This window comes from Myxine glutinosa, chromosome 5 (assembly GCF_964187855.1).
Source record: "Myxine glutinosa chromosome 5, kmMyxGlut1.1, whole genome shotgun sequence".
In the NCBI taxonomy this organism is placed as follows: domain Eukaryota; kingdom Metazoa; phylum Chordata; class Myxini; order Myxiniformes; family Myxinidae; genus Myxine; species Myxine glutinosa.
Genome location: NC_136265.1, coordinates 33,810,671 through 33,833,044, shown reverse-complemented (window position 1 = coordinate 33,833,044; position 22,374 = coordinate 33,810,671). Strand labels below are relative to the sequence as shown.

The 22,374-nt window shown below is 46.2% G+C and overlaps 1 protein-coding gene across 1 annotated transcript; it reads left to right on the top strand.

Moving 5' to 3' along the window:
• COX6B1 (cytochrome c oxidase subunit 6B1) lies at positions 1 to 18,770 on the top strand. Its single transcript, XM_068117418.2, has 4 exons — positions 1 to 128; positions 6,409 to 6,522; positions 18,291 to 18,391; positions 18,607 to 18,770. Exons 2-4 carry the CDS (start codon positions 6,417 to 6,419, stop codon positions 18,658 to 18,660), a joined length of 261 nt encoding a protein of 86 aa, XP_067973519.2. The 5' UTR covers positions 1 to 128; positions 6,409 to 6,416; the 3' UTR covers positions 18,661 to 18,770.
• The last annotated feature ends 3,604 nt before the right edge of the window (positions 18,771 to 22,374 follow it).

Here is a 22,374-nt window from a genome sequence, read left to right as displayed (position 1 = left end):
CCGGTCGGTTTCCGCATCTCGGAACAGTGTCCTTCTCGAATCTCGATTCTGTCAGCGCTCGTTCGGCCCTCGGCTCGTTTGTCCAATCGACGCACTCGGCCCCGTGACTTTATTCGTCGCCAAACCCGGTGAGCAGGTGTCCGCTCGACCTGCAAGGTTAATTGTAGGTCAGGTGGCACAAAGTTTGACAAAGGCCGACGCTTATGTTCACCGTCCATCCTGCAGGCCCAGTGCTCATTATTAATATTATTATATTTACCTTCATTCTGGTTTTCTTTTTCTTTCTGGATGTCCTTTTATCCTCCGTTTCCAAATATGTTCTCTGTATTTTGTTCATAATGGGTTGACGGGTTAGATTAGACTAGAGGTCGCACATTCGCTTTTGAGCTGTTTACCCAACTATAAGTATAAATTGCTATTCAGGTGTTGTACAGGTGTGATGATGCATCGATGTAGACGTTAGACGGGCATCCCGTCTCTCAGCAATATTTGGTGGACGTTAAAGATCCCACGGTGTCTTCTGTGAATATATTAGGGGAGTTATCGCCGGCACTCTGAACAAATAAAATGACACATTCCTGTCACCTTCAGTCGAACGTCAGGCTTGGCGAACCAGTTCGTGAAAGACTTGTGCCGAGAGCGTTTCCATCTGACCTCATAACTCATAAGTCATAACTCATAAGAAGGGAATCTTTTGAGGTTGTTGTTTCAGTAGTAGTAGTTTTACTAGTACTAGTGATACTTGGCGTTTTAGTAGTTTTCGTTTTAGTAGTAGTAGTAGTCGTATTTGTCCTTTTAGTAATAGTAGTCGTATTTGTCGTTTTAGTAGTAGTAGTCGTATTTGTCCTTTTAGTAGTAGCAGTAGTCGTATTTGTCGTTTTAGTAGTAGTCGTATTTGTCGTTTTAGTAATAGTAGTCGTATTTGTCGTTTTAGTAATAGTAGTCGTATTTGTCGTTTTAGTAATAGTAGTCGTATTTGTCCTTTTAGTAATAGTAGTCGTATTTGTCGTTTTAGTAGTAGTAGTCGTATTTGTCCTTTTAGTAGTAGCAGTAGTCGTATTTGTCGTTTTAGTAGTAGTCGTATTTGTCGTTTTAGTAATAGTAGTCGTATTTGTCGTTTTAGTAATAGTAGTCGTATTTGTCGTTTTAGTAATAGTAGTCGTATTTGTCCTTTTAGTAGTAGTAGTTGTATTTGTCCTTTTAGTAGTAGCAGTAGTCGTATTTGTCCTTTTAGTAGTAGTAGTTGTATTTGTCCTTTTAGTAGTAGCAGTAGTCGTATTTGTCGTTTTAGTAGTAGTCGTATTTGTCGTTTTAGTAGTAGTAGTAGTCGTATTTGTCGTTTTAGTAATAGTAGTCGTATTTGTCGTTTTAGTAATAGTAGTCGTATTTGTCCTTTTAGTAGTAGTAGTTGTATTTGTCCTTTTAGTAGTAGTAGTAGTAGTAGTAGTAGTAGTAGTAGTCGTATTTGTCGTTTTAGTAGTAGTCGTATTTGTCGTTTTAGTAGTAGTAGTAGTCGTATTTGTCGTTTTAGTAGTAGTAGTAGTCGTATTTGTCCTTTTAGTAGTAGTAGTAGTCGTATTTGTCGTTTTAGTAGTAGTAGTCGTATTTGTCCTTTTAGTAGTCGTCGTATTTGTCCTTTTAGTAGTAGTAGTAGTCGTATTTGTCGTTTTAGTAGTAGTAGTCGTATTTGTCCTTTTAGTAGTAGTAGTAGTCGTATTTGTCGTTTTAGTAGTAGTCGTATTTGTCGTTTTAGTAGTAGTAGTCGTATTTGTCCTTTTAGTAGTAGTAGTAGTCGTATTTGTCGTTTTAGTAGTAGTAGTAGTAGTCGTATTTGTCCTTTTAGTAGTAGTAGTAGTCGTATTTGTCGTTTTAGTAGTAGTCGTATTTGTCGTTTTAGTAGTAGTCGTATTTGTCGTTTTAGTAGTAGTAGTAGTCGTATTTGTCGTTTTAGTAGTAGTAGTCGTATTTGTCCTTTTAGTAGTAGTAGTAGTAGTCGTATTTGTCGTTTTAGTAGTAGTATTAGTAGTAGTCGTAGTCGTTTTAGTAGTAGTAGTCGTATTTGTCGTTTTAGTAGTAGTAGTCGTATTTGGCGTTTTAGTAGTAGTAGTCGTATTTGGCGTTTTAGTAGTAGTAGTCGTATTTGGCGTTTTAGTAGTACTAGTAGTAGTCGTTTTAGTAGTAGTCGTATTTGTCGTTTTAGTAGTAGTAGTAGTAGTCGTATTTGTCGTTTTAGTAGTAGTAGTCGTATTTGGCGTTTTAGTAGTACTAGCAGTAGTCGTTTTAGTAGTAGTAGTAGTCGTATTTGGCGTTTTAGTAGTAGTCGTATTTGGCGTTTTAGTAGTAGTAGTCGTATTTGTCCTTTTATGAGTAGTAGTCGTATTTGGCGTTTTAGTAGTAGTAGTCGTATTTGTCCTTTTATTAGTAGTAGTCGTATTTGGCGTTTTAGTAGTAGTAGTCGTATTTGTCGTTTTAGTAGTAGTAGTAGTCATATTTGTCCTTTTATTAGTAGTAGTCGTATTTGGCGTTTTAGTAGTAGTAGTCGTATTTGGCGTTTTAGTAGTAGTAGTAATCGTATTTGTCCTTTTATTAGTAGTAGTCGTATTTGGCATTTTAGTAGTAGTAGTCGTATTTGTCGTTTTAGTAGTAGTAGTCGTATTTGTCGTTTTCGTAGTAGTAGTCGTATTTGTCGTTTTAGTAGTAGTAGTCGTATTTGTCGTTTTAGTAGTAGTAGTAGTCGTATTTGTCGTTGTAGTAGTAGTAGTCGTATTTGTCGTTTTAGTAGTAGTAGTAGTAGTATTTGTCGTTTTAGTAATAGTAGTAGTAGTCGTATCTGGCGTTTTAGTAGTAGTAGTCGTATTTGTCGTTTTAGTAGTAGTAGTAGTAGTCGTATTTGTCGTTTTATTAGTAGTAGTCGTATTTGTCGTTTTAGTAATAGTAGTCGTATCTGGCGTTTTAGTAGTAGTAGTCGTATTTGTCGTTTTAGTAGTAGTAGTCGTATTTGTCGTTTTAGTAGTAGTAGTAGTAGTAGTAGTCGTATTTGTCGTTTTAGTAGTAGTAGTCGTATTTGTCGTTTTAGTAGTAGTAGTCGTATTTGTCGTTTTAGTAGTAGTAGTCGTATTTGTCGTTTTAGTAGTAGTAGTAGTAGTAGTAGTCGTATTTGTCGTTTTAGTAGTAGTAGTCGTATTTGTCGTTTTAGTATTACTAGTGGTAGTCCTATTTGTCGTTTTCGTAGTAGTTGTCATATTTGGCGTTTTAGTAGTAGGTGTATTTGGCGTTTTAGTAGTAGTAGTCATGGTAGTAGTAGTAGTAGTAGTAGTAGTAGTCGTGGTTGCTGTTTTAGTAGTGGTAGTAGTAGTAGTCGTCGTTGATGTTTTCGGTGTAGTAGTCATCGTAGTTGATGTTTTAGTAGTCGTAGTCGTTGATGTTTTAGTAGTAGTAGTTGTCGCAGTTGATTTCGTAGTAGTAGTAGTTGTTGGCGTTTTAGTCGTCGTTGTAGTATGCGATGCAAAAAGGTGACTCGTTGTGTTTTTTTTTGTTTGTTTGTTTTTTTGTTTTTTTTTTGTATACAGAATCGAGGCTCGTCAAAGAGCTTACATTTGTGGAGAGAAGGAGACACACAAACAGACAAACAGATCACACAAACAAAACAGACAAACAAACAAAGTATATAAAAAGGGGAGCTGTAGACAAGATGGGGAGAGAAGGAGAAGAGCATTAACACAACATTTGAGAGCAGGGACATCGGGAATGTGTGGGAGGGAGAGGGCTTGGCGGGGGGGGGAGGCGGTGTGGGAAGGAGGGGTGGGGGTGGGAGAAGTATAAAAACAAGGACACCAAGGACTTCCAAGAAAGAAGTTGGTATTTCAAAAAAGTGGATTTGGGGTGAAATTAGCAGGGGTAGAAAAGATCAAGGTTTTGGATGGGGGAAGATAAGAGATGGTGGTGAACAGCTGTTTTAAAGACCTGGAGGGAGGAGTGGGATTGAAGAGAGTGAGGGAGTTTGTTCCAGAGGCAGGAGAAAAGAGGAGTGAAGGTGAGCAGAGAGTCTTGATTTTGGCAGTTTAACCATGAGAGGGTTGCAGGCAGATCTTGTGCGACCTGCAGGAATATTTGGGGGACAGCCCAGAGAGAGCTGGAGGAGCAAGGCCGGAGAGGAGTCGGTAGAAGACAGAAAGACCACCAACCTGCCTGCGGTGAGTAAGTGAAAGGCCCTCGTAGGTAACTTCATCGCGGGAGATTCCAATGACCTGAACGCTTTGGTTTCAACAGCGTGAAGACGAGCTAGGTGTGAGGCAGGAGCACCAGCCCAGAGGGGGGAACAATATTACATTGAGCTGCGGATGAAAGCCTTATATGTGGTGAGGAGCTCAGGTGTGCCAAGGAAGGACTTCGCATGATGGAGGATGCCCAGTCGGCGACTGGCTTTGGAGGCCAGATTTGAAATGTGGTTTTCCCAGGAAAGATCATGGCAGAGAGTGAGACCCAAAAGCTTGAGTGACAGAACTTCTTGGAGAGGATTATTCAGAAAGTGGATGGGAGGGTTGTCCAGTCGGTCTTTTCGGAGAGACATCGTAAGAGTGTGAGATTTGTCAGGATTGAAAGACATGTTCCACTTGTTTGCCTAGTCTGTGATTTTGTCCAGGTCTGCAGAGAGTGAGAAGGCTGCAGACTGCCGATTTGAGGGATGAGGAATGGAGCGGCAGAGAGTGGAGTCATCAGCAAAGAGATAGAGAGGATTTTCAAGAGAGTCGGAGAGATCATTGATGAAGACCATAAAGAGCACAGGGCCCAGAACACTGCCTTGGGGAACTCCAGCCTGAACAGGAAGAGGAGATGAGAGAAATCCATTCAGGGCCACACGTTGACTACGACTAGAAAGGAAGTCCGCCAGCCATGCGTGGAGATTTCCATGGATACCAAAGGAGGAGAGTTTGGTGAGCAGAGCGGGGTGCCAGACCGTATCGAAGGCACGTGATATGTCAAGGGAGACAGCTCTAATTTCCTATTTGGCATTGAGGACCGCCATCCATTGTTGAGACAGCAGAAGCAGCATGTCCAGAGTAGAATGACCTGGTCTGAAACCAAATTGATGATCAGAGATCAAGCCATTGGAGAAGAGGAAAGATTTCATATCCGAAGCAATGATGGATTCCATGACTTTGCTGATAATTGGGAGAAGGCTGATTCGTCTGTAGTTGCTGGGATCTGTTTTTGCACCTTTTTTGTGTAAAGCGTTGATATTGGCTGATTTCCAAGCAGATGGCAGATGACATTGAGCAAAAGAGAGGGTGAAGAGAACAGAGAGAGGGAGTGAAAGAGTGGAAGAACAGGATTTTAGGACCCGTGGGCTGATGCCGTCAGGTCCAGTTGCAGAATCAGAGTCGAGGGTTGACACAAACTTTTCCACCTTGTCAGGAGGAAAGGACACAGAGTCCAGGAGCAGCTGGGTACGACTGGGTACGGTGGGTACAGAGAGGGATGGGTTTGGGACACAAGATTTAGGGGCAAACAGAGAGTTGAGGCATTCAGTTTTTTCACTTGTGGAGTCAGCTGTGTAGCCATTTGAGGTAAGGGAGGGGATGGAAGGGGAACAAACACCAGAAACAGATTTGACCAGACGCCATCAGGATTTGGAAGAGGGAGACAGATCAGAGAGTTCGGTCTTGAGAACGGAGAGATATTGTTTCCTGGCTCTCCTGAGGGTGGAGACACACTTGTTTCGGGCTTTGTGAAAGGAAATGAGATTTCCTTCCGTTGCATTTGCTTTCCAGGAGAAGGGAAGTTGTTTCTGGGCAACAGCCTCACCACAAGATTCCGTGTACCATGGACAGGAGGAAGGGTATGACAACTGAAGACGAGATTGGATAAATCTGTGCATGAGAGAGAGAGCAATTCACTTTGGAAGAATTCCCAGGATGAGTTGATGTCAGAGGCCGAGAGATGGGAGACCAGTCCAGATGATTGATGGCTGCTTGAAGAAGGTTGATTTTAAAAGTTGAACTGTTTGGTTGTGGGGATGATTCCAGACCAAAACTGGGTGCCCTGCCAGCAGAGTACCACATTAGAGATTACACCCTTTTTTCAGTGGAAATATTAAGCTGGTTATCCTTGTGTTGATATGGGCCCACTGTGTTATTAAATATTCATTCACGCAAGTGTAGCCATTTTGTGCGGTCAAATGGCTTCAGGAACCATCCTGATCTGCGATGAATGTGGTAGCTCCATCGAGGCTCACGAGTAGTTAGGTTCCGGCATTCCCAACTGAGCCCGTGTTCCTGGGATCCTACGTTCCAATCCCGCACATTGTGTTAATTCCTTGTGATTGACCTTTATTCTAATGCATGTTCAACCTGTTCTGCGGATGTTTACAACAAGTGATCCATTGCCTCCAAACTTGTCGATCTGCAGATATCACGATGTCTGAAACGATTGAAGAAAAGTTGAAGAATTACAAAACCGCTCCCTTTGATGCGCGCTTCCCCAACCAGAACCAGACGCGCAATTGCTATCAGAATTACCTGGGTGAGTGTGGGGCACGCGGGGCACGGAACGGTTGTTCTGGAGGTTTGTTAAGGTACTTTTAAGGGAATGATGGGCACAAGGTGTACCTAATTAAGGGCTTGCCTCTTCACCTGGTATTTTGGATGAAGAACACGTCCCATCTCGGTTTGAAGCAATTTGATTATCTCTCGTGTATAAATGTCCATGTTTTTGAATTTTTTGTTTTTCCACCCTTGCTTTTCCCCTTCCCTCTCAAACGTGTTTTAATTCATCCCGTGCATAGTTTAAGATTTTCATTTCTGAAGCTGGACCGTTCGATGCCCAGTGTTATCACCAGGTATCGGAGAATAATAAAAGCAGAAAAAAAAAAAACCTAAAGGACATTCATCTCGAAGGCCTCCTAAACACCTGTTAGAATTCCTGTCGGAACCCCTGGCTCGTAATGACGGTAACTGGTGTTCAAATCCTGCATGTGATTACGTGTACAAGCTCTACTACGAGCCTCGTATTGGTGTTTCAAATAAATAAATGAATGAATGAATAAAAACACCTGTCTCGTGAGGAAACTGGTGTGGGCCATGCCTGCTGGAAATCTGGCACACTTAAAAATCTTGTTCGTCCTCGGAATTTTGATTGGCTTGGCCTTCCGTGGAGCTGAAATGAGCAGAATGCTTGGATTCCCTTGATTGGGGATTTAACCAATTAATTAATTGGGGATTTAAGAATCCCTTGGGGATTTACCCATGGTTCGTCAAAATCATCATATTTGTGAAAATATATATATATGAATGAATATTATAATATATATAAACAGAAATCGGGTGCTACTTTTGACTCACCCTGTGTGTGTGTATATATATACAGACTTGGCATTTAATATGGAATATTTTTTTTGTGGCGGTGAACTTACTTTTCAAGATGACTTAGAACCAAAAGTTCATTGAAATTATGTTGAAATTATTCTAGATTTTGTTAATGTGACCTTTAAAAGAAACAAAAACCACATTTGACATTTCGAAGCAAATAAATTGATCCTTGAAAGTGATGTAAACTGATATCGAACTCAATTCACAGACAGTACTGTGTTAAGCTTCTGTACGTTTTCCAGAAGTATCTCTTTATTTTGCACATTAGCCAAAAAAAATTTCAACAAAAACAAAAGCTAAATTATTACTGGGATTACAGAGAGTAAAATTACAGTTCAGTACTTTGTGTAACCCCCACGAGCATTCAGGAGAGCACGTACACATTGAGGCATGCTGTTCACGAGATTTGCCAAGGTTTGGACAGGAATCGTTTGCCATGCAGTTACAATAGCCTGCTGCAATTCACGCACAGAGGTCGGCTGCTGGTCCAAGTTGTCGATCTGACGCGTTAATTCTGCCCAAAAGTTCTCTATCGGATTCATATCCGGGGACATGGCAGGCCACTCCATATGCTATACACCACGGTGAGCAAGAAAGTGTTGGATCATGCGAGCACGATGAGGCCGTGCATTGTCATCTTGGAAGACAAAGTTTCCTCGAAAGGCTGCACGAGCAAATGGAAGCAATGTTTCTTCCAGAATGGCCCTGTGCTTGAACTGGTTCAGGTTTCCATTCAGAACAACCAGGTCCGTTTTGCCCCCTGCATGAAAAGCAGCCCAAACGGTCACCCCACCACCTCCAGCTTGGACTCTTGGCACTATACAATCTTCGTTGTGGGCTTCATGCACTTGTCTACACACTCAGACGCGGCCATCTTGACGATAGATCAGAAATCTAGACTCGTCGCTGAAGGTCACGTGATTCCAGTGTCCTGGCTGCCATTGACGGTGCTCTCTGGCCCACTGCAATCGGCGCTGGCTGTGTTGTCTGGTCAGGCATGGCTTTCTCAGGGGACGCCTGGCACGATAGCCTGTTTGAACCAGTTGTTGGTCGACTAGCCTTCTGGATACAGGCACATTTGTCAGTTTCTGCCACTCAGCCCTAAGCCGATTAGCTGACTTGGTACGGCCATTGCAGACTAACCGGTGCAGCTGGCGATCATCTATCCTTGTGTTTCTGCGTGGACGTCCTGGCCTCGGTATTGGAGTAGGGACACCCCTCTGAGCATTTCGTTTCAGGATCTTTGACACCTGAACTTGAGTGATGCCATACTGCCGAACAATAGCGCGCTGTTTCATGCCAGAATTTTGTAAAGCCACCACTCCATGACAAACAGCATTGTCAAGTTGACGGACCATCTCCAGAGGAAGCGGCAATAACTTTTGTAGACGTGCAGCAGTTGTTTTCCACTAATACAGAACGCAACAACCCTTATATACCCAATTGTGAATGCCAATCGTCAAATGTACCTGTCCTTAAATTTTGTCACGCCACCTGTGATATAATCCTGTTATTGACTTCTTGCTGCGAAACACAATCAGTGACATGGTTCTTTCAACAAAGACAACACGGAAGGGTAAAAGAAACTCACCAGATTGATACACCGAGTTCAGAAAGTAAACCCATGTCAAGAAAAAAAAAATATTCCATATTAAATGCCAAGTCTGTATATATATATATATATATATATATATATATATATATATATATATATATATATATATATATTGTGGCGGACACGAAAGCACTGACGTGGTGACATCACCCCGCACACCAAGTGGGGGTGGGCCACGCCGGGGAGAGAGGCGTGGCCTCAGGATATACACGGGGCGCGCAGCCCCGAGCAGCTCAGTGCTGCAGTTTGAGTACTTTGAATAAAGACTCTTTTGTATAAACCGCGTTGTCCGCTTGCTCCTTTCGTAAGCCTTAGCGCGCGCAGCACCACGCTTCATTTGGTGACCTCGACGTTGGATCTGCCGTAGCGATCCTTCCGAACACGACGCCATTGCAATGGCAAACAACGCGATGTCGGTCAAACTTCCCGAATTTTGGGAGGCCCAGGCCGAAGTTTGTTTCGTCCAAGCTGAAGCCCAGTTTCAGCTTCGGCGCATCACCAGCGACGACATGCGCTACTGCCCCGTCGTCGCCTCCCTCAGGCCCGGCACGGCCGCTCGAGTTGTGTCCGTCCTTCGCCACCCACCGGACGGCCACAAGTACGAGGCGCTCAAGCGGCTACTCCTAGCCACGTTCGGCCTCAAGGAGGACGTACGGGCCGACCACCTCCTGGATCTCCCCGAGCTCGGCGACATGCGCCCGTCGGTCCGAATGGACCATATGCTGTCGCTGTTGGGCGACGAAGCCCCTGGTTCTCTATTCCGGGCGCTTTTCCGTCGCCAACTACCAGCACAGGTACGCCTCGCGTTGGCCGGGACCGTGATAACGGAACCCCGAGCACTGGCCGCCGAGGCAGACAGGTACTTCGCGGCTTCGGACACGCGGGCGAGAGTCGGTGCGGCCGTCGCGGATCTCGAGGCTGATGCTGCTGCGCACCTCGTGGATCCCGAGGCTGATGCCGATGCACACCTCGTGGCCGCCGCCACGCCCCGCCCATCACCGCAGAGAAAACCGCCACCGCGGGGAAAACCACCGGCTCCACCAGCCTGGCAGAGCCAGCCGCGCTCCTCCAGCTCCACCACCTGGTGCCGGTTCCACGCCAGGTTCGGCCACAAGGCTCGACAGTGTCATCCGCCGTGCTCCTTCGACAGGTCCGGAAACGCCCGGGCCGGCGCTCGATAGTGGCAATGAGCGCCGGCCGTTCGAACAGCCTACTGTTCATAACGGACACCTTATCCGGGCGCCGTTACCTGTGCGACACGAGAGCGCAGGTGAGTGTCGTTCCTGCCGATACGTCGGACAAGCACACCGCGGGCGGGGGCCCCGCGCTGCTTGCCGCGAACGGGACGCCCATCCGTACTTACGGAAAACGCTGCCTCTCTCTGCGGTTCGGAGGGCAGGTTTTCCGATGGTCGTTCGTCACCGCCGACGTGCCCATGGCATTGCTTGGCGCGGACTTCCTGTGCGCAAATGGGCTCCTGGTCGACGTAAAGCACAGACGTCTTGTCCAGGCCGAGACGTTCAGCTCGCTCGCTTGTGCGCTGCCCAGCTCGTCGAGCAGCTCACTGAGCGGCTCACCGAGCTGCTTGCCAAGCGGTTCGGTTCCGGCCACGTTGATCTGTACGCTTCCAGCAGCGGACGAATTCACCCGCCTCCTCGCCAGCTTCGCGGCCCACCTTCTCGGCGGGGGCCGTCAAGCACGGGTTGGCCCATCACATCCCCACCGTCGGGCCACCGGTCTACGCCCGGGCACGCCGCCTGGAGCCGACGAAGCTAGCGGTAGCAAAAGCGGAGTTCGCTACCCTGGAGCGACTCGGCATCGTTCGGCGCTCGGAGAGTGCTTGGGCATCGCCGCTGCACATCGTGCCGAAGCCCGGCGGGGGATGGCGACCGTGCGGGGACTATCGCCGTCTCAATGGCGCCACCACCCCCGACCGCTACCCCGTCCCCCACATTCAAGACTTTTCCGCCCGTTTGGCGGGCATGTCCTTCTTCTCGAAGGTGGACCTCATACGCGGCTACCATCAGGTCCCCGTCAGGCCGGAGGACATCCCGAATGGTCATCACGCCATTCGGACTCTTCGAATTCCTGCGGATGCCCTTCGGTTTGAAGAATGCGGCTCAGGCGTTCCAGCGGCTGATGGACAACGTCCTGCGCAACTTGGATTTTGTATACGTCTACCTGGACGATATCCTCGTCGCCAGTGCGTCCCGCGAAGAGCACCTACACCACCACGCACGCTCTTCGAACGCCTGGGCCAGCATGGCCTGATTGTGAACCCCGCAAAGTGCCGGTTCGGCGTCGCCGAAATCGATTTTTTGGGGCACCGCGTCACCAGGCACGGAGCCGTCCCCCTGCCGGCCAAGGTGGAGGCGGTGAAGGGGTTTCCGCGCCCCCGCACGATCAGGGGGCTGCAGGAGTTCCTGGGCATGGTGAACTTTTACCATCGGTTCCTGCCCCGTATCGCCCAGCTCCTGCGCCCCCTGCACGAAGCTCTCCGAGGTAAACCGGGCAAAGGTGACGTTACCTGGACCGAGCAGATGGACGCGGCGTTCACGGGCGCGAAGCTCGCCTTGGCTAACGCCACCATGCTCGCGCACCCGGCGCCCGATGCACCGATCGCCCTCACCACCGACGCCCCGGACTACGCGGTGGGCGCGGTGCACGAGCAATGGGTGCGTGGAGCTTGGCAACCGCTGGCATTCTTTAGCCGGCAGCTTCGCCCGCCCGAACGCCGTTACAGTACCTTCGACCGCGAGTTGCTCGGGCTTCACTTGGCGGTCAGGCACTTCCGCCATCTGCTCGAGGGCCGTGCGTTCACAGCCTTCGTCGACCATAAGCCGCTGGTCTTCGCGATGGGCAAGGTCACCGAGCCGTGGTCGGCCCGGCAGCAGCGTCACCTCTCGGCCGTGTCCGAGTACACGACGGACATCCGGCACGTCGCGGGGATGGACAACCCGGTGGCGGATTGCCTTTCGCGGGCCGTCGCCCACGCAGTCCACCTCGGCATTGACTATGCCCGGATGGCAGCGGACCAGGCCGCTGACCCCGACGTCCAGGCCTTGCGGACCGCCGTCACGGGCCTCCGCGTCACCGAGGTGCCGTTCGACGGCGCGGGCGCGGCCCTCTTGTGCGACGTCTCCCTCGGGTGGCCTCGCCCCATCGTGCCCGCGGGCTGGCATCGCCAGGTGTTTGACGCCATCCACGGCCTGTCCCACCCGGGCACGAGGGCCTCCCAGAGGTTGATCGCCGACAAATTCGTCTGGCATGGCCTCCGGAAGGCCGTCCGCGGCTGGGCCAGGACGTGCCTCGCGTGCCAGCGCGCCAAGGTGCACCGGCCCACCCAGGCCCCATTGGCCCCGTTTACGGTGCCGGAACGCCGGTTTGACCACGTCCACGTGGACCTGGTGGGACCTCTGCCCCCCTCGCGGGGTTTCACCCACGTCCTCACCATGGTGGACCGCACCACCCGGTGGCCGGAGGCCGTGCCCTTGGCGTCGACGACGGCGGCGGACGTCGCGCAGGCGTTCATCGCCACCTGGGTCGCCCGGTTCGGTGCCCCCTCAGACATCTCGTCCGACCGCGGCCCCCAGTTCACCTCGGAGCTCTGGGGGGCGGTCGCGCTGGGGCTCGGGGTCAGGCTGCACCGAACCACGGCTTACCACCCCCAGGCTAACGGCCTGTGCGAGCGATTCCACCGCTCATTGAAGGCTGCGCTCCGGGCCACCCTCCGCGTTGTCCGCTTGCTCCTTTCGTAAGCCTTAGCGCGTGCAGCACCGCGCTTCAATATATATATATATATATATATATATATATATATATATATATATATATATATATATATATATATATATATATACATATATATATATATACATATACATATACATATATATACATATATATATATATATATATATATATATATATATATATATATATATATATATATATATATATATATATATATATATATATATATATGTACATACATACATACATACATACATACATACATCCATCCATCTATATATATAAAACACAGTTTGTGTGTGTGTAATGTTGCCGATAGACTCCGAAACGGAGAGGCTCACGTGCTTGATATTTGGCATAGACATGGCCATTGAGCCCGGGACGAACATGGCAGAGACCATATTTGACGAGATCCATATTTTTTATTCATATTTACCTCAGCGAAGTTCCCGCTAATCTCAGCCAGTGCGAGCAGCTCGCTGATTCGCTCAGAGCGATCACGTGATGTTCCATCCCGTCACACGTCACACGTTTGCACGTAATTCAGGGCGAAAAGCCATTGCGTTTTTTCACCTTTATACTTACTTACTGCGTCGAGCTTGCTCGGCGTTTCATGGCTGAGCAAGGTGATGATATCGCCGCCATTCACCTTTATGCGACCGTGTTTTGTGTCGATTTTGTGCGAATTCGAATACGAAGGATTTCCCCTTTCCCCTTTCGATTTCGAATACGAATTGAATACGAGCTTGAGTCGAGAGGGCGAATGTACGGGTCTCCCCTCCCCCAGGGTACTTCTGCTCGGATCACGTGATGTTCCAACTTTGCCGCCATAATCTCACAGTTATGCGTTCGCACGTAATTCAGTTTTTTCACATTTCAGCGAGGAACATTGCCATTCACACCACATAGGTTTTTTTTCACTTTCATCTGATATTTGTGATGTATTTCAAACAAACTGTATTTCCCATCTACACGGCCATGTATTCCTATTAACGTTATGTAAAGTACATAAATTGTGTGGATTACATCATTTCTGGATGTGATCAATTGCCAGTAACCATCGATATCCCTCCCCTCCCCTTCCCTCCTCCCCCTCCCTCCCCCTCCCCCTCCCCTTCCCTCCCCCTCCCCCTCCCCTTTCCCCTTCCCTCCCCCCTTTCCCCCTACCCCTTCCTTTCTGCCCTACCCCTTCGCCATCCCCCTCCCCTCCCCCTCCCTTTCCCCCATGCTCCTCCCTTTCCCCCCTACCCCTTCCTTTCTGTCCTACCCCTTCCTTTTCGCCCTACCCCTTCCCCATCCCCCTCCACCCTCCCCTCCCCCTCCCTTTCCCCCATGCTCCTCCCTTTCCCCCCTACCCCTTCCTTTCTGCCCGACAATAGAACCGCCAGACCATCCGTTCGCCTCTCGTCCCAAACAGATAAAAATCCAGACTCCCAATATAAATCCAGACTTTAATTAAACGAACATCACCAGGATCCTCGGATGGATGCCAGAATCGGCATTCCCGGTCTGGATTCCCACACCGCAAGCAACCGAGTTGCAAAACTTCACACCGAAACCCATCTATCTTGTATATTTCATTCAGACATAAGTTGGCCAAATACACACTTCTATGACAGACATCCGCAAATACATCTACTCATTCATTCATTCATATACCAGAGTGTGAGTCTCCCAGACGTCGCGCGAACACCGGATCGACTCCAACCATGCACCTCCCAACTGAAACTCCCAGACAAAACTCCCATGTCTCCCGATGCAACGTATTTGAATCATACCACGTGACTGACAAACCGGCTCGCATTTCATGCGTTTCCTTATCTCCGACCAACTTGACACTAACCACGTACATTCAGAGCATCTTGTGCAACAATCCACATTTATTTATACTAGGGCATGCCCGTACTATATATATCTAAAATTATATCCCCCCCCTCTATTTACATGAAATGGTTTGGTCCATGAAATGTTTTGGTCCATTCGCAACGCCAAAGCGAACGGCGAACGCTTTACATGAAATGGTTTGGTTCATGAAATGTTTTGGTCCATTCGCAACGCCAAAGCGAACGGCGAACGGCTTGCGAGTACAGTGACAATCCCCCCCCCCCCCCCCCCTCTATTTACATGAAATGGTTTTAATTAGTTTTAAAACATAGTTTAACGCCAACATATGGCATGCCCGTACCCGTACTATCCGTAATGGCGCACGCTCTCACAGGAGCTCCGGAAGGTCGCATATCGCAGGAAAGCGAAAGAATCGCAAATTAGTTTTAATTAGTTTTAAAACATAGTTTAACGCCAACATAGCGCCAACATAGTTTGCCGACGGGAAATAAATGAATACGCTCTCAAATGTGCCATCCGAGGCAGAGTCTGTTCGCCACGTTCGGCACACGTGATAGCTCGCTGCTCTCTGATTGGTTGAATCGTTTTTTGGACATAGCTCGGTAACTACTTCTGCGATTAATTTAAAACCTTGAAAAGGCACATCCTCGGGTCCCCAGCAATATACCTGGCAAGTTTCAAGTATATCGGACCGGTAGTTGTCGAGAAACAGCGGTCACAGACAAACATACAAACATACAAACAAACATACACACAGAGATTAGTGGAATTATAGATAGATATCTCACTTCATTCAAAGGAAAAAAGAGGGATTTTGGGACAAGGGGAGGAAAGGGGTGAGAAGGGTGAAGCAGGGGAAGGGGGGGGGGCAGGGGGGGCTCGCTGCGCAGGGGGGGTGTTGCCTGAAGCCCCGGGACAGAGCTTAGGGCTTGGAGGGTAGGGGTTTGATCTACCTAACCCTTCCACAGGTCTTGATCTTCAACGAGCGACATTGGTCGCTCGCTGGCTCGCTTAGCTATCTTATTCCTTACTCCTTATTCCCGCCTAATTCTGCACCTGCAATTAGTTTGCCTGCTTCCTCAGGCCATCGAGAGCCAAGAGGCTCGCCGGCCTTCTCTTGGTCTCGCAGCGGCATAGCCATGCCTTTTAAACATAAAATGCTGGGATATTTCTGAGAGGCTCACACTGCCTTCACAGATTCTAACCTAACTCCGAGAGAGGTCCGCCCGCCTCATCTCAGCTCTCTAACATAACTCCTGAAGAGGTTCGACCACCTCATCTCAACTTTCTGTGTGCTAACCGTATCTTACCTGTCCAGGTAACCGCCAGGTAACCTTACTCCTTATTCCCGAGAGATCTCTCCCGCATATAGCTCCCTTTATATGCTAACCGTACCTTACTTTTTCCGGCGTCCTTATGACGCTTCTAACCTTACTTTCGAAACCAATTTATTCCTTACCTCGTGCCCCCTGCTGGGGCACCTTACTCCCGTCCCGTAACATTACCCTGACGAATCCTATAAACAGTCAGTTGCTCCGGAGCCCCAAAAACGGCTCGTTCTTAAATTTTGTTCGAGGATCAGGGTGGAGCAGGGAACAGGCAAACGACACCGAGCGACAGAGTGAGTTCCAATTTAGCCTAACATCCCAGTCTATAACAAAATAAACCCAAGGCTCACCTCACCCAGACCGATCAAACCAGCTGGTGTTTTTTCCCACTCACTCGCGCCTGGAGCCGCGTCCCGACTCTGTCCGAGCTGACTCCTGCCTGGCTCGCCATTTGATGGATCCGTTGATTTAGGACTCAAGACTCATGACAGAGAAAGAACAACTGATATATTTATTTGATTCATCAAACACACAAGCTTGTGGAAAGCAAAATGCTTAAAACAGAGGCCCACAAGGACCAGAATTCCAACATGATGCTCTGAAATAATTCGGTCAAGCTTTCATTTTATAAAGGGAATATTGGGGTGTGGTTTTAGCTCTCGAGACAAAGGAAAGACAGAGTAGTCTCCAAGGTCATTTAAGGGTTAAACAACATGTTGACTACTTTCTAGAAACCTGATTTTTGGGGGAGAGTTCAGCAAGTCGTAAAAATGTCAAACATGAAAGTGATATAACGCAGTCCTTTAAGGGGGACTGGGAAAGATAGGTTGGTCTTCACAGAGGGATTATATCATCAGGGTCTGGATTTACAAAGCATATAACTTTTTATAACAAGTTTCCAAAGGAATATTTCGACAGTAAGAGAACATGCCATCACAGTAACTTAACTCTTTAACAGGAAATATAATGGATAAAGTTTGCAAAGCAACACATACAAATTAGGTATTTTCTGTAATTGAGCAACAATAATAGAACACAGAAGAAGGGGGGGGGGGTCTGAACCCCCACATATATATATATTTGAAATTGCATGCAAAGTAAAAATTCAGAGTACAGTAATTGTTTAATGCCCGAGTTTAGTTTCCCTTTATTTCCTCCCACGTCCTCTATGAGAGCGCGGCGACAGAAGGGAAAGGGGGCAACGCAACGGCAGAGGGGCTTCAAGCAGGGGAAGGAAGGAGAGGAAGAACACACACGCACGACACGGAATTACACCGCTTGAAAAAACTAGAATGGCACTCGGTAGAGCACATATCTCTGCCAGGCTAAACAGTTTAACTTTTGTATACCACTGATTGGCCTCCAAATTAAAATCGGCTTGATCTTCTCACCTACCCAACTACTCGTCCACCTAGTTTTGTCATAACCCCCCATCCACAACGTTTTGAAATATCATTCTACGTATCGTTTTGGCACCATCTCTCAATGGTGAAGAATCGCTCCAAGAATTGGTGTCTGGATCCGGATCTTCACCAAAATCGAATCGATTCTTTCTTGGGACAGACCTAACCTGTCCACCAAGTTTACTCCAAATCCTTCCACAACTGTTGGAGATATCCTGCTCAGTGCTCACAGACAGACAGACAGACAGACAGACAGCTTCTCGGAGCAGAGATAGCGGTGTCAAAGGAACCCGGAACTGGCTGCCTTAATGAATGGTGTACATTAGCATTTAATTTGTTCCCAATAAATTGGTGTTTTTATTAATTTTGTTGAAAAATGTGGAAAAAATGTTTTTGTAAGACTTGAATGAAATGGACATATTTTACTTCATTGCATTCTTAATTAAATTATGTGGGAAAGTTACATGCCCTGACCAGGAATCGAACCCAGGTCATCTGGAAAACTGTACCAGTGCTTTGCCATTTGAGCGATCTGGGCGACCCTGACTGAGCATGCAATTTTCCCACACATATGATTGCCACTGTTTCTGTCAATGCTTCCTGGGCACTCGCTGCCAACAATAGGAGCACCAACAGCCTGAATACGAGAGGGTCTTCCTCCAATCGGGGGGGACAAATCCATGTCCTCTATTACAAACACCACTGGGGGTGTAGTGAAGCAATTGGATTAATGAACAGGATTAAATTTTGGAATTTATCTATGTGGGAAAATTACATGGAAGACCCTCTCGTGAATTACATGGAATTCATTTCATATTTGCTCATTGTTTTAGAAATCCATTTGACATGTTCTTCTAAAACAGGATTCCCCCCTCCCGACGATTCCCCCCACCACCGCCCTCCCGACGAATGAACTTTGAATCGATTCGAAGAAATCGGCACGAGTCCAGTCTCACCCTTCTCTCACCATTGTTGGCAGATTTCTACCGTTGCACCAAGGCCCTGACTGCCAAAGGTGTCGACCCCCTTCCGTGCGATTGGTATCGGCGCGTCTACAAGTCCTTGTGCCCCATGTCGTGGGTGAGTTTGTGAAGATCTGGGTCATTTTTACAAAATGACCAAAACATTTTGAAGATTTTTTTTTCTTTCCCTTTTTTAAGAAGGACATGTGGGTTTGACTTCAAATTATGACGGTTTTTCTTTTGGTGTTGTAAATGTCCTCGAACACAAAACCAGGTTGCGCAAGGGTGCACGAGCCCGTTTTGATTAATTCCTTGCACTTGCGATCTTTTCAGGTTCAGAAGTGGGATGAACAACAAGAAGAGGGTATTTTTGCTGGGAACGTATGAAAACGTGTCCTTTTTCATGTCCGTGGCATCTATCTTCATGTTGTAATCGCACCATGACTTCTGCTCAACTCGTTGCAGCCTTTGCATCTCAATAAACTTGGTTGATGGAATCTCTTATTTATTTAATTGGGAATTATCTATGTCATTCAAAACACTCACCAGCTTGAATTATAATGCAGAAAATTATTACATTAACTGCTTTTCTTTGAGATCACATCTTTAGACTAGATGGATTTCTGAGAAATGTGAATTAGGTGTATTTTTGGGTAAAAGTTGGGAACCTCACTTTTTAACATAACTAGGGTATGCTGAATTCGATTAACCTGGTTCTCAAGCCGAATGTTGAGTTTTTAACCTTCTAATTAGCATAAACAAAATGGCCGCCAAATTGCCATTTTTGGACAATTTCTTTGAACAAGCATTTATATATCATGTATATACATGCAGCTCTTTAACTTTACAACTTTTACCCCAAAATGCACCTAGAAACTTATACATGCCCTTTTTTCATAAATCCGTCTAGTCCATATTATGGTTGGCGACATATTGAAAGAGACATTCAAACGGATATTAAAATTGGACACTATAAAATGGGAAATGGTTTTAATAAGACAATGTTTCAGACAACCATTTATTCTAAAGTTAAGTATACATGGCCATGAAGCACAAACATTCAGGAATGTCACACATGTTGTTTTGCCAAACTACATCAAATTCATACAAGGGGTCTGATCATCACTCTGGTGCTGACAGGCACACATTGATGTGCACCTCACTGTGAATAGCGACATTTGCAGCGTCGAGTCTTGCATTGCTTCTGGCATGCACAACAAATCATCTTGAGGCAACTTTCTGGGATTGGACTCGGTGACGTCAGAATGGGCTCTAGTCCTGAATCACCACGTTTCCATCTCATTTCCACTGGTGCAGCAAGGTCAGGTATGGCACAATGAGAATTTCTCCATACCATGGCTTGATAGTGTACTCGCATCAAAGGAAATGAAGAGCATCACTTGTCGGTGACATTGCTTCTGGTTTACCAGTCTTGGAGAACAACATATGTCGTGCTGAATCAACAGAGGTTGTTCTGTGCACATTATATCTTCTGCAGACGAACGCTTCTGCAGATTTGATGGTCTCTGTGAGTTCACCAATGCCAAAGTTCTTCAGCAGTTTATTCAAAACTCAAAAAAAACAAACTCAATTCGGCTTGGGAACCGGGTTAATCAAATTCGTCATACCCTAATTGTTAAAACGTGAGGTTCCTAACTATTTTTTTCCGAAAATGCACCTAGAAGCGTATACATGGCCTTTTTCCATAAATCCGTCTGGTCTATGAAGGGTGGTTGTGGTCACCTCTTATTAGTTTATGAAGCCACCTCGCTCTTGGCCACAAGTGACTGTGAAATGATGTCACAGTCATTTCAGCCAATCATAGCATCTATAGCATTTCAGCCAATTGAGTACCAGTTCACTGGTAATTCCCTGTTTGTCGTAAAAAGGCGACAAAAAGGGTTGGCGTCAGGAAGGGCATCCGGCCGTAAAACATTGCTTCAAAAAGGGGACCAAAAAACAACAACAACCACGGTGCCCGAAAAAGGCCAACCCCCGCGTTGCGGGGAAAAATGGCCTCTAAACGGTGGTTTTTTTTTTATAGCATCTCATGACACTGTGCTGGTGCCAAAATGAGGTGGAAAAAGTTTTAACCAAAAGCTTTATTCAATAAAACAAGTTCCAGCCATGCATTTTGAATAATCTTAAACTGTATCGATTAAACGACTGGCGAATTATTAAATAAACTATCTCTCCCTCTCTCTCTCTGGCGTCAGGAAGGGCATCCGGCCATAAAAACATTGCCTCAAACGGGGAACCATGATTGTCATGGGGCCCGCAAGGCTAACCCCCGCTCTAGCAGGGAAAATGGCCTTAAAACGATCATTCATTCATTCATTCCCTCTCTCTCATCGGATTTTGTATTAGTAACCCAATCCACTGGGATGCCCCATCTCACAGATGAGCAGGTGTAGAATGTCGTTCTGGTTCTTGTCCAGCAGTGGCCTGAAGTTTAACCTTCATTCAAAACCATGACGATCAAAATGGTTTCAGATTCGTGTATAAAATCATGCTGTACTGTTGTTATTAATCACAAACATGGGCTGACACATGGCACGCACGTGAGAAGTCAGCACGATCACCATTATAATGAAACGTGCTCCATACAGAGCGTTGGTGATGCTGAATCAGTTTCTATGGCTAGAATTACAATTGTGGACGGGTCACCGCTCTGACACAGGACGATAGGCCTGTAATTTGTTTGGCGTGCCGGCGATAGCTTCACCTACTCTTCGTGAAGGGCACCGTGTGATCTTTAACATACTCAAACAAGAAAAAGAGCAATGAGAGATTGCAAACCCTCGCCAGGATGTATTTTCAGTGGTTTTTAAGGCTTTTGTGTTAAACCAAATATGGTGGCCGAAACACGTGACTGATGACGTCATCATTATTTTTTTCTAAACTAATTTATTCCTAGATTATGCTGAAGAAATTTCATCTTGATCGGATGAAGTTTTGTACATGTCGAATTAGGACGTCATAATGGAGGCACCTATGACATCATCATTAACATATTTTATTCCCCATGAAGAGTTCTTTACAATGAGCCATGTCTCAATTTTTTCTATTCAGCACTTTTGGTGACATAGAGGTGCAAAGTTTTTCGGTTTTTCCAAGATGGCGGCCGAACCACGTGACCTATGGCGTCATAATTATCATTTTAAAAATTTCAAAGGTGGAGTTGCACCTATGGTGAAAATTTCCTGTCAATCGGACCAACGGTTGCAGAGAAAATCATATTTATTCTGTGTGGACAAACAGACAAACGGACTCAAATGCAATACCCTCTCCCCTGGCTCTGGAATTTTTGTTTTATTCATACTGATCAGATCAAGCGTTGTACTTGTTGAATTATGACGTCATAATTAAGGCATCGATCACATCATCAACATATCTTATTCCCCATGGTGAGTACTTGACAATGAGACATGTTTCAATTTTTTCCATCGAGCGGTTTGGGAGATATAGAGGTGTAACGTTTTTCCAAGATGGCGTCCGTACCACGTGACATGACGTCATAATTCTGAATAAAAAAATTCTGCAGGCGGAGGCGCTTCCATGGTAAAAATTCGTGTCAATCGGACCAACGGTTGCTGAGAAAATGAATTTTTAAAATGCAGACAAGTACGGCACACGGCACACGTACGTAACTCAATGCTCAACTCCGCTTTTCGCTTCGCGAGCGCAGGGTAAAGATGTCTCCTTTGACTTATTTTTGAAAAACTGATTCAATATAATTGCACACTTCACTGAAATATTAATAAAATTGGTGTGGTTGTTCAATTCAAATATGATAGACCACTGTGACTCTCTACCACATTGTTGTGTTGTTGCTAAATTTGATGGCATTGTCTACAAAATATCAGATGAATCTTGAAAGCATGAAATGTCACGTTGTGTCGTAAAACATTTCAACTATCAGATTTTGCGAATTCCCAACTTGACATTTTAAAGACACTTGAAAAGAAAAACATGATAAACTTTTCATGACTATTTTTGAGCAACCTCAAACAAATTATAATATTACATGAGTGTTTACGCTCTTGGGAAAATGCAAATTTTCTGTCAGATCATATATCATTGTCATCAGAAACATGCCAG

Bases quoted from the DNA above. Each gene is read 5' to 3' on its own strand.
- COX6B1 (XM_068117418.2), top strand. From the start codon at position 6,417: ATGTCTGAAACGATTGAAGAAAAGTTGAAGAATTACAAAACCGCTCCC. The intron at 6,523-18,290 runs GTGAGTGTGGGG...CATTGTTGGCAG, and splicing joins TTGCTATCAGAATTACCTGG to ATTTCTACCGTTGCACCAAG. The intron at 18,392-18,606 runs GTGAGTTTGTGA...CGATCTTTTCAG, and splicing joins CCTTGTGCCCCATGTCGTGG to GTTCAGAAGTGGGATGAACA.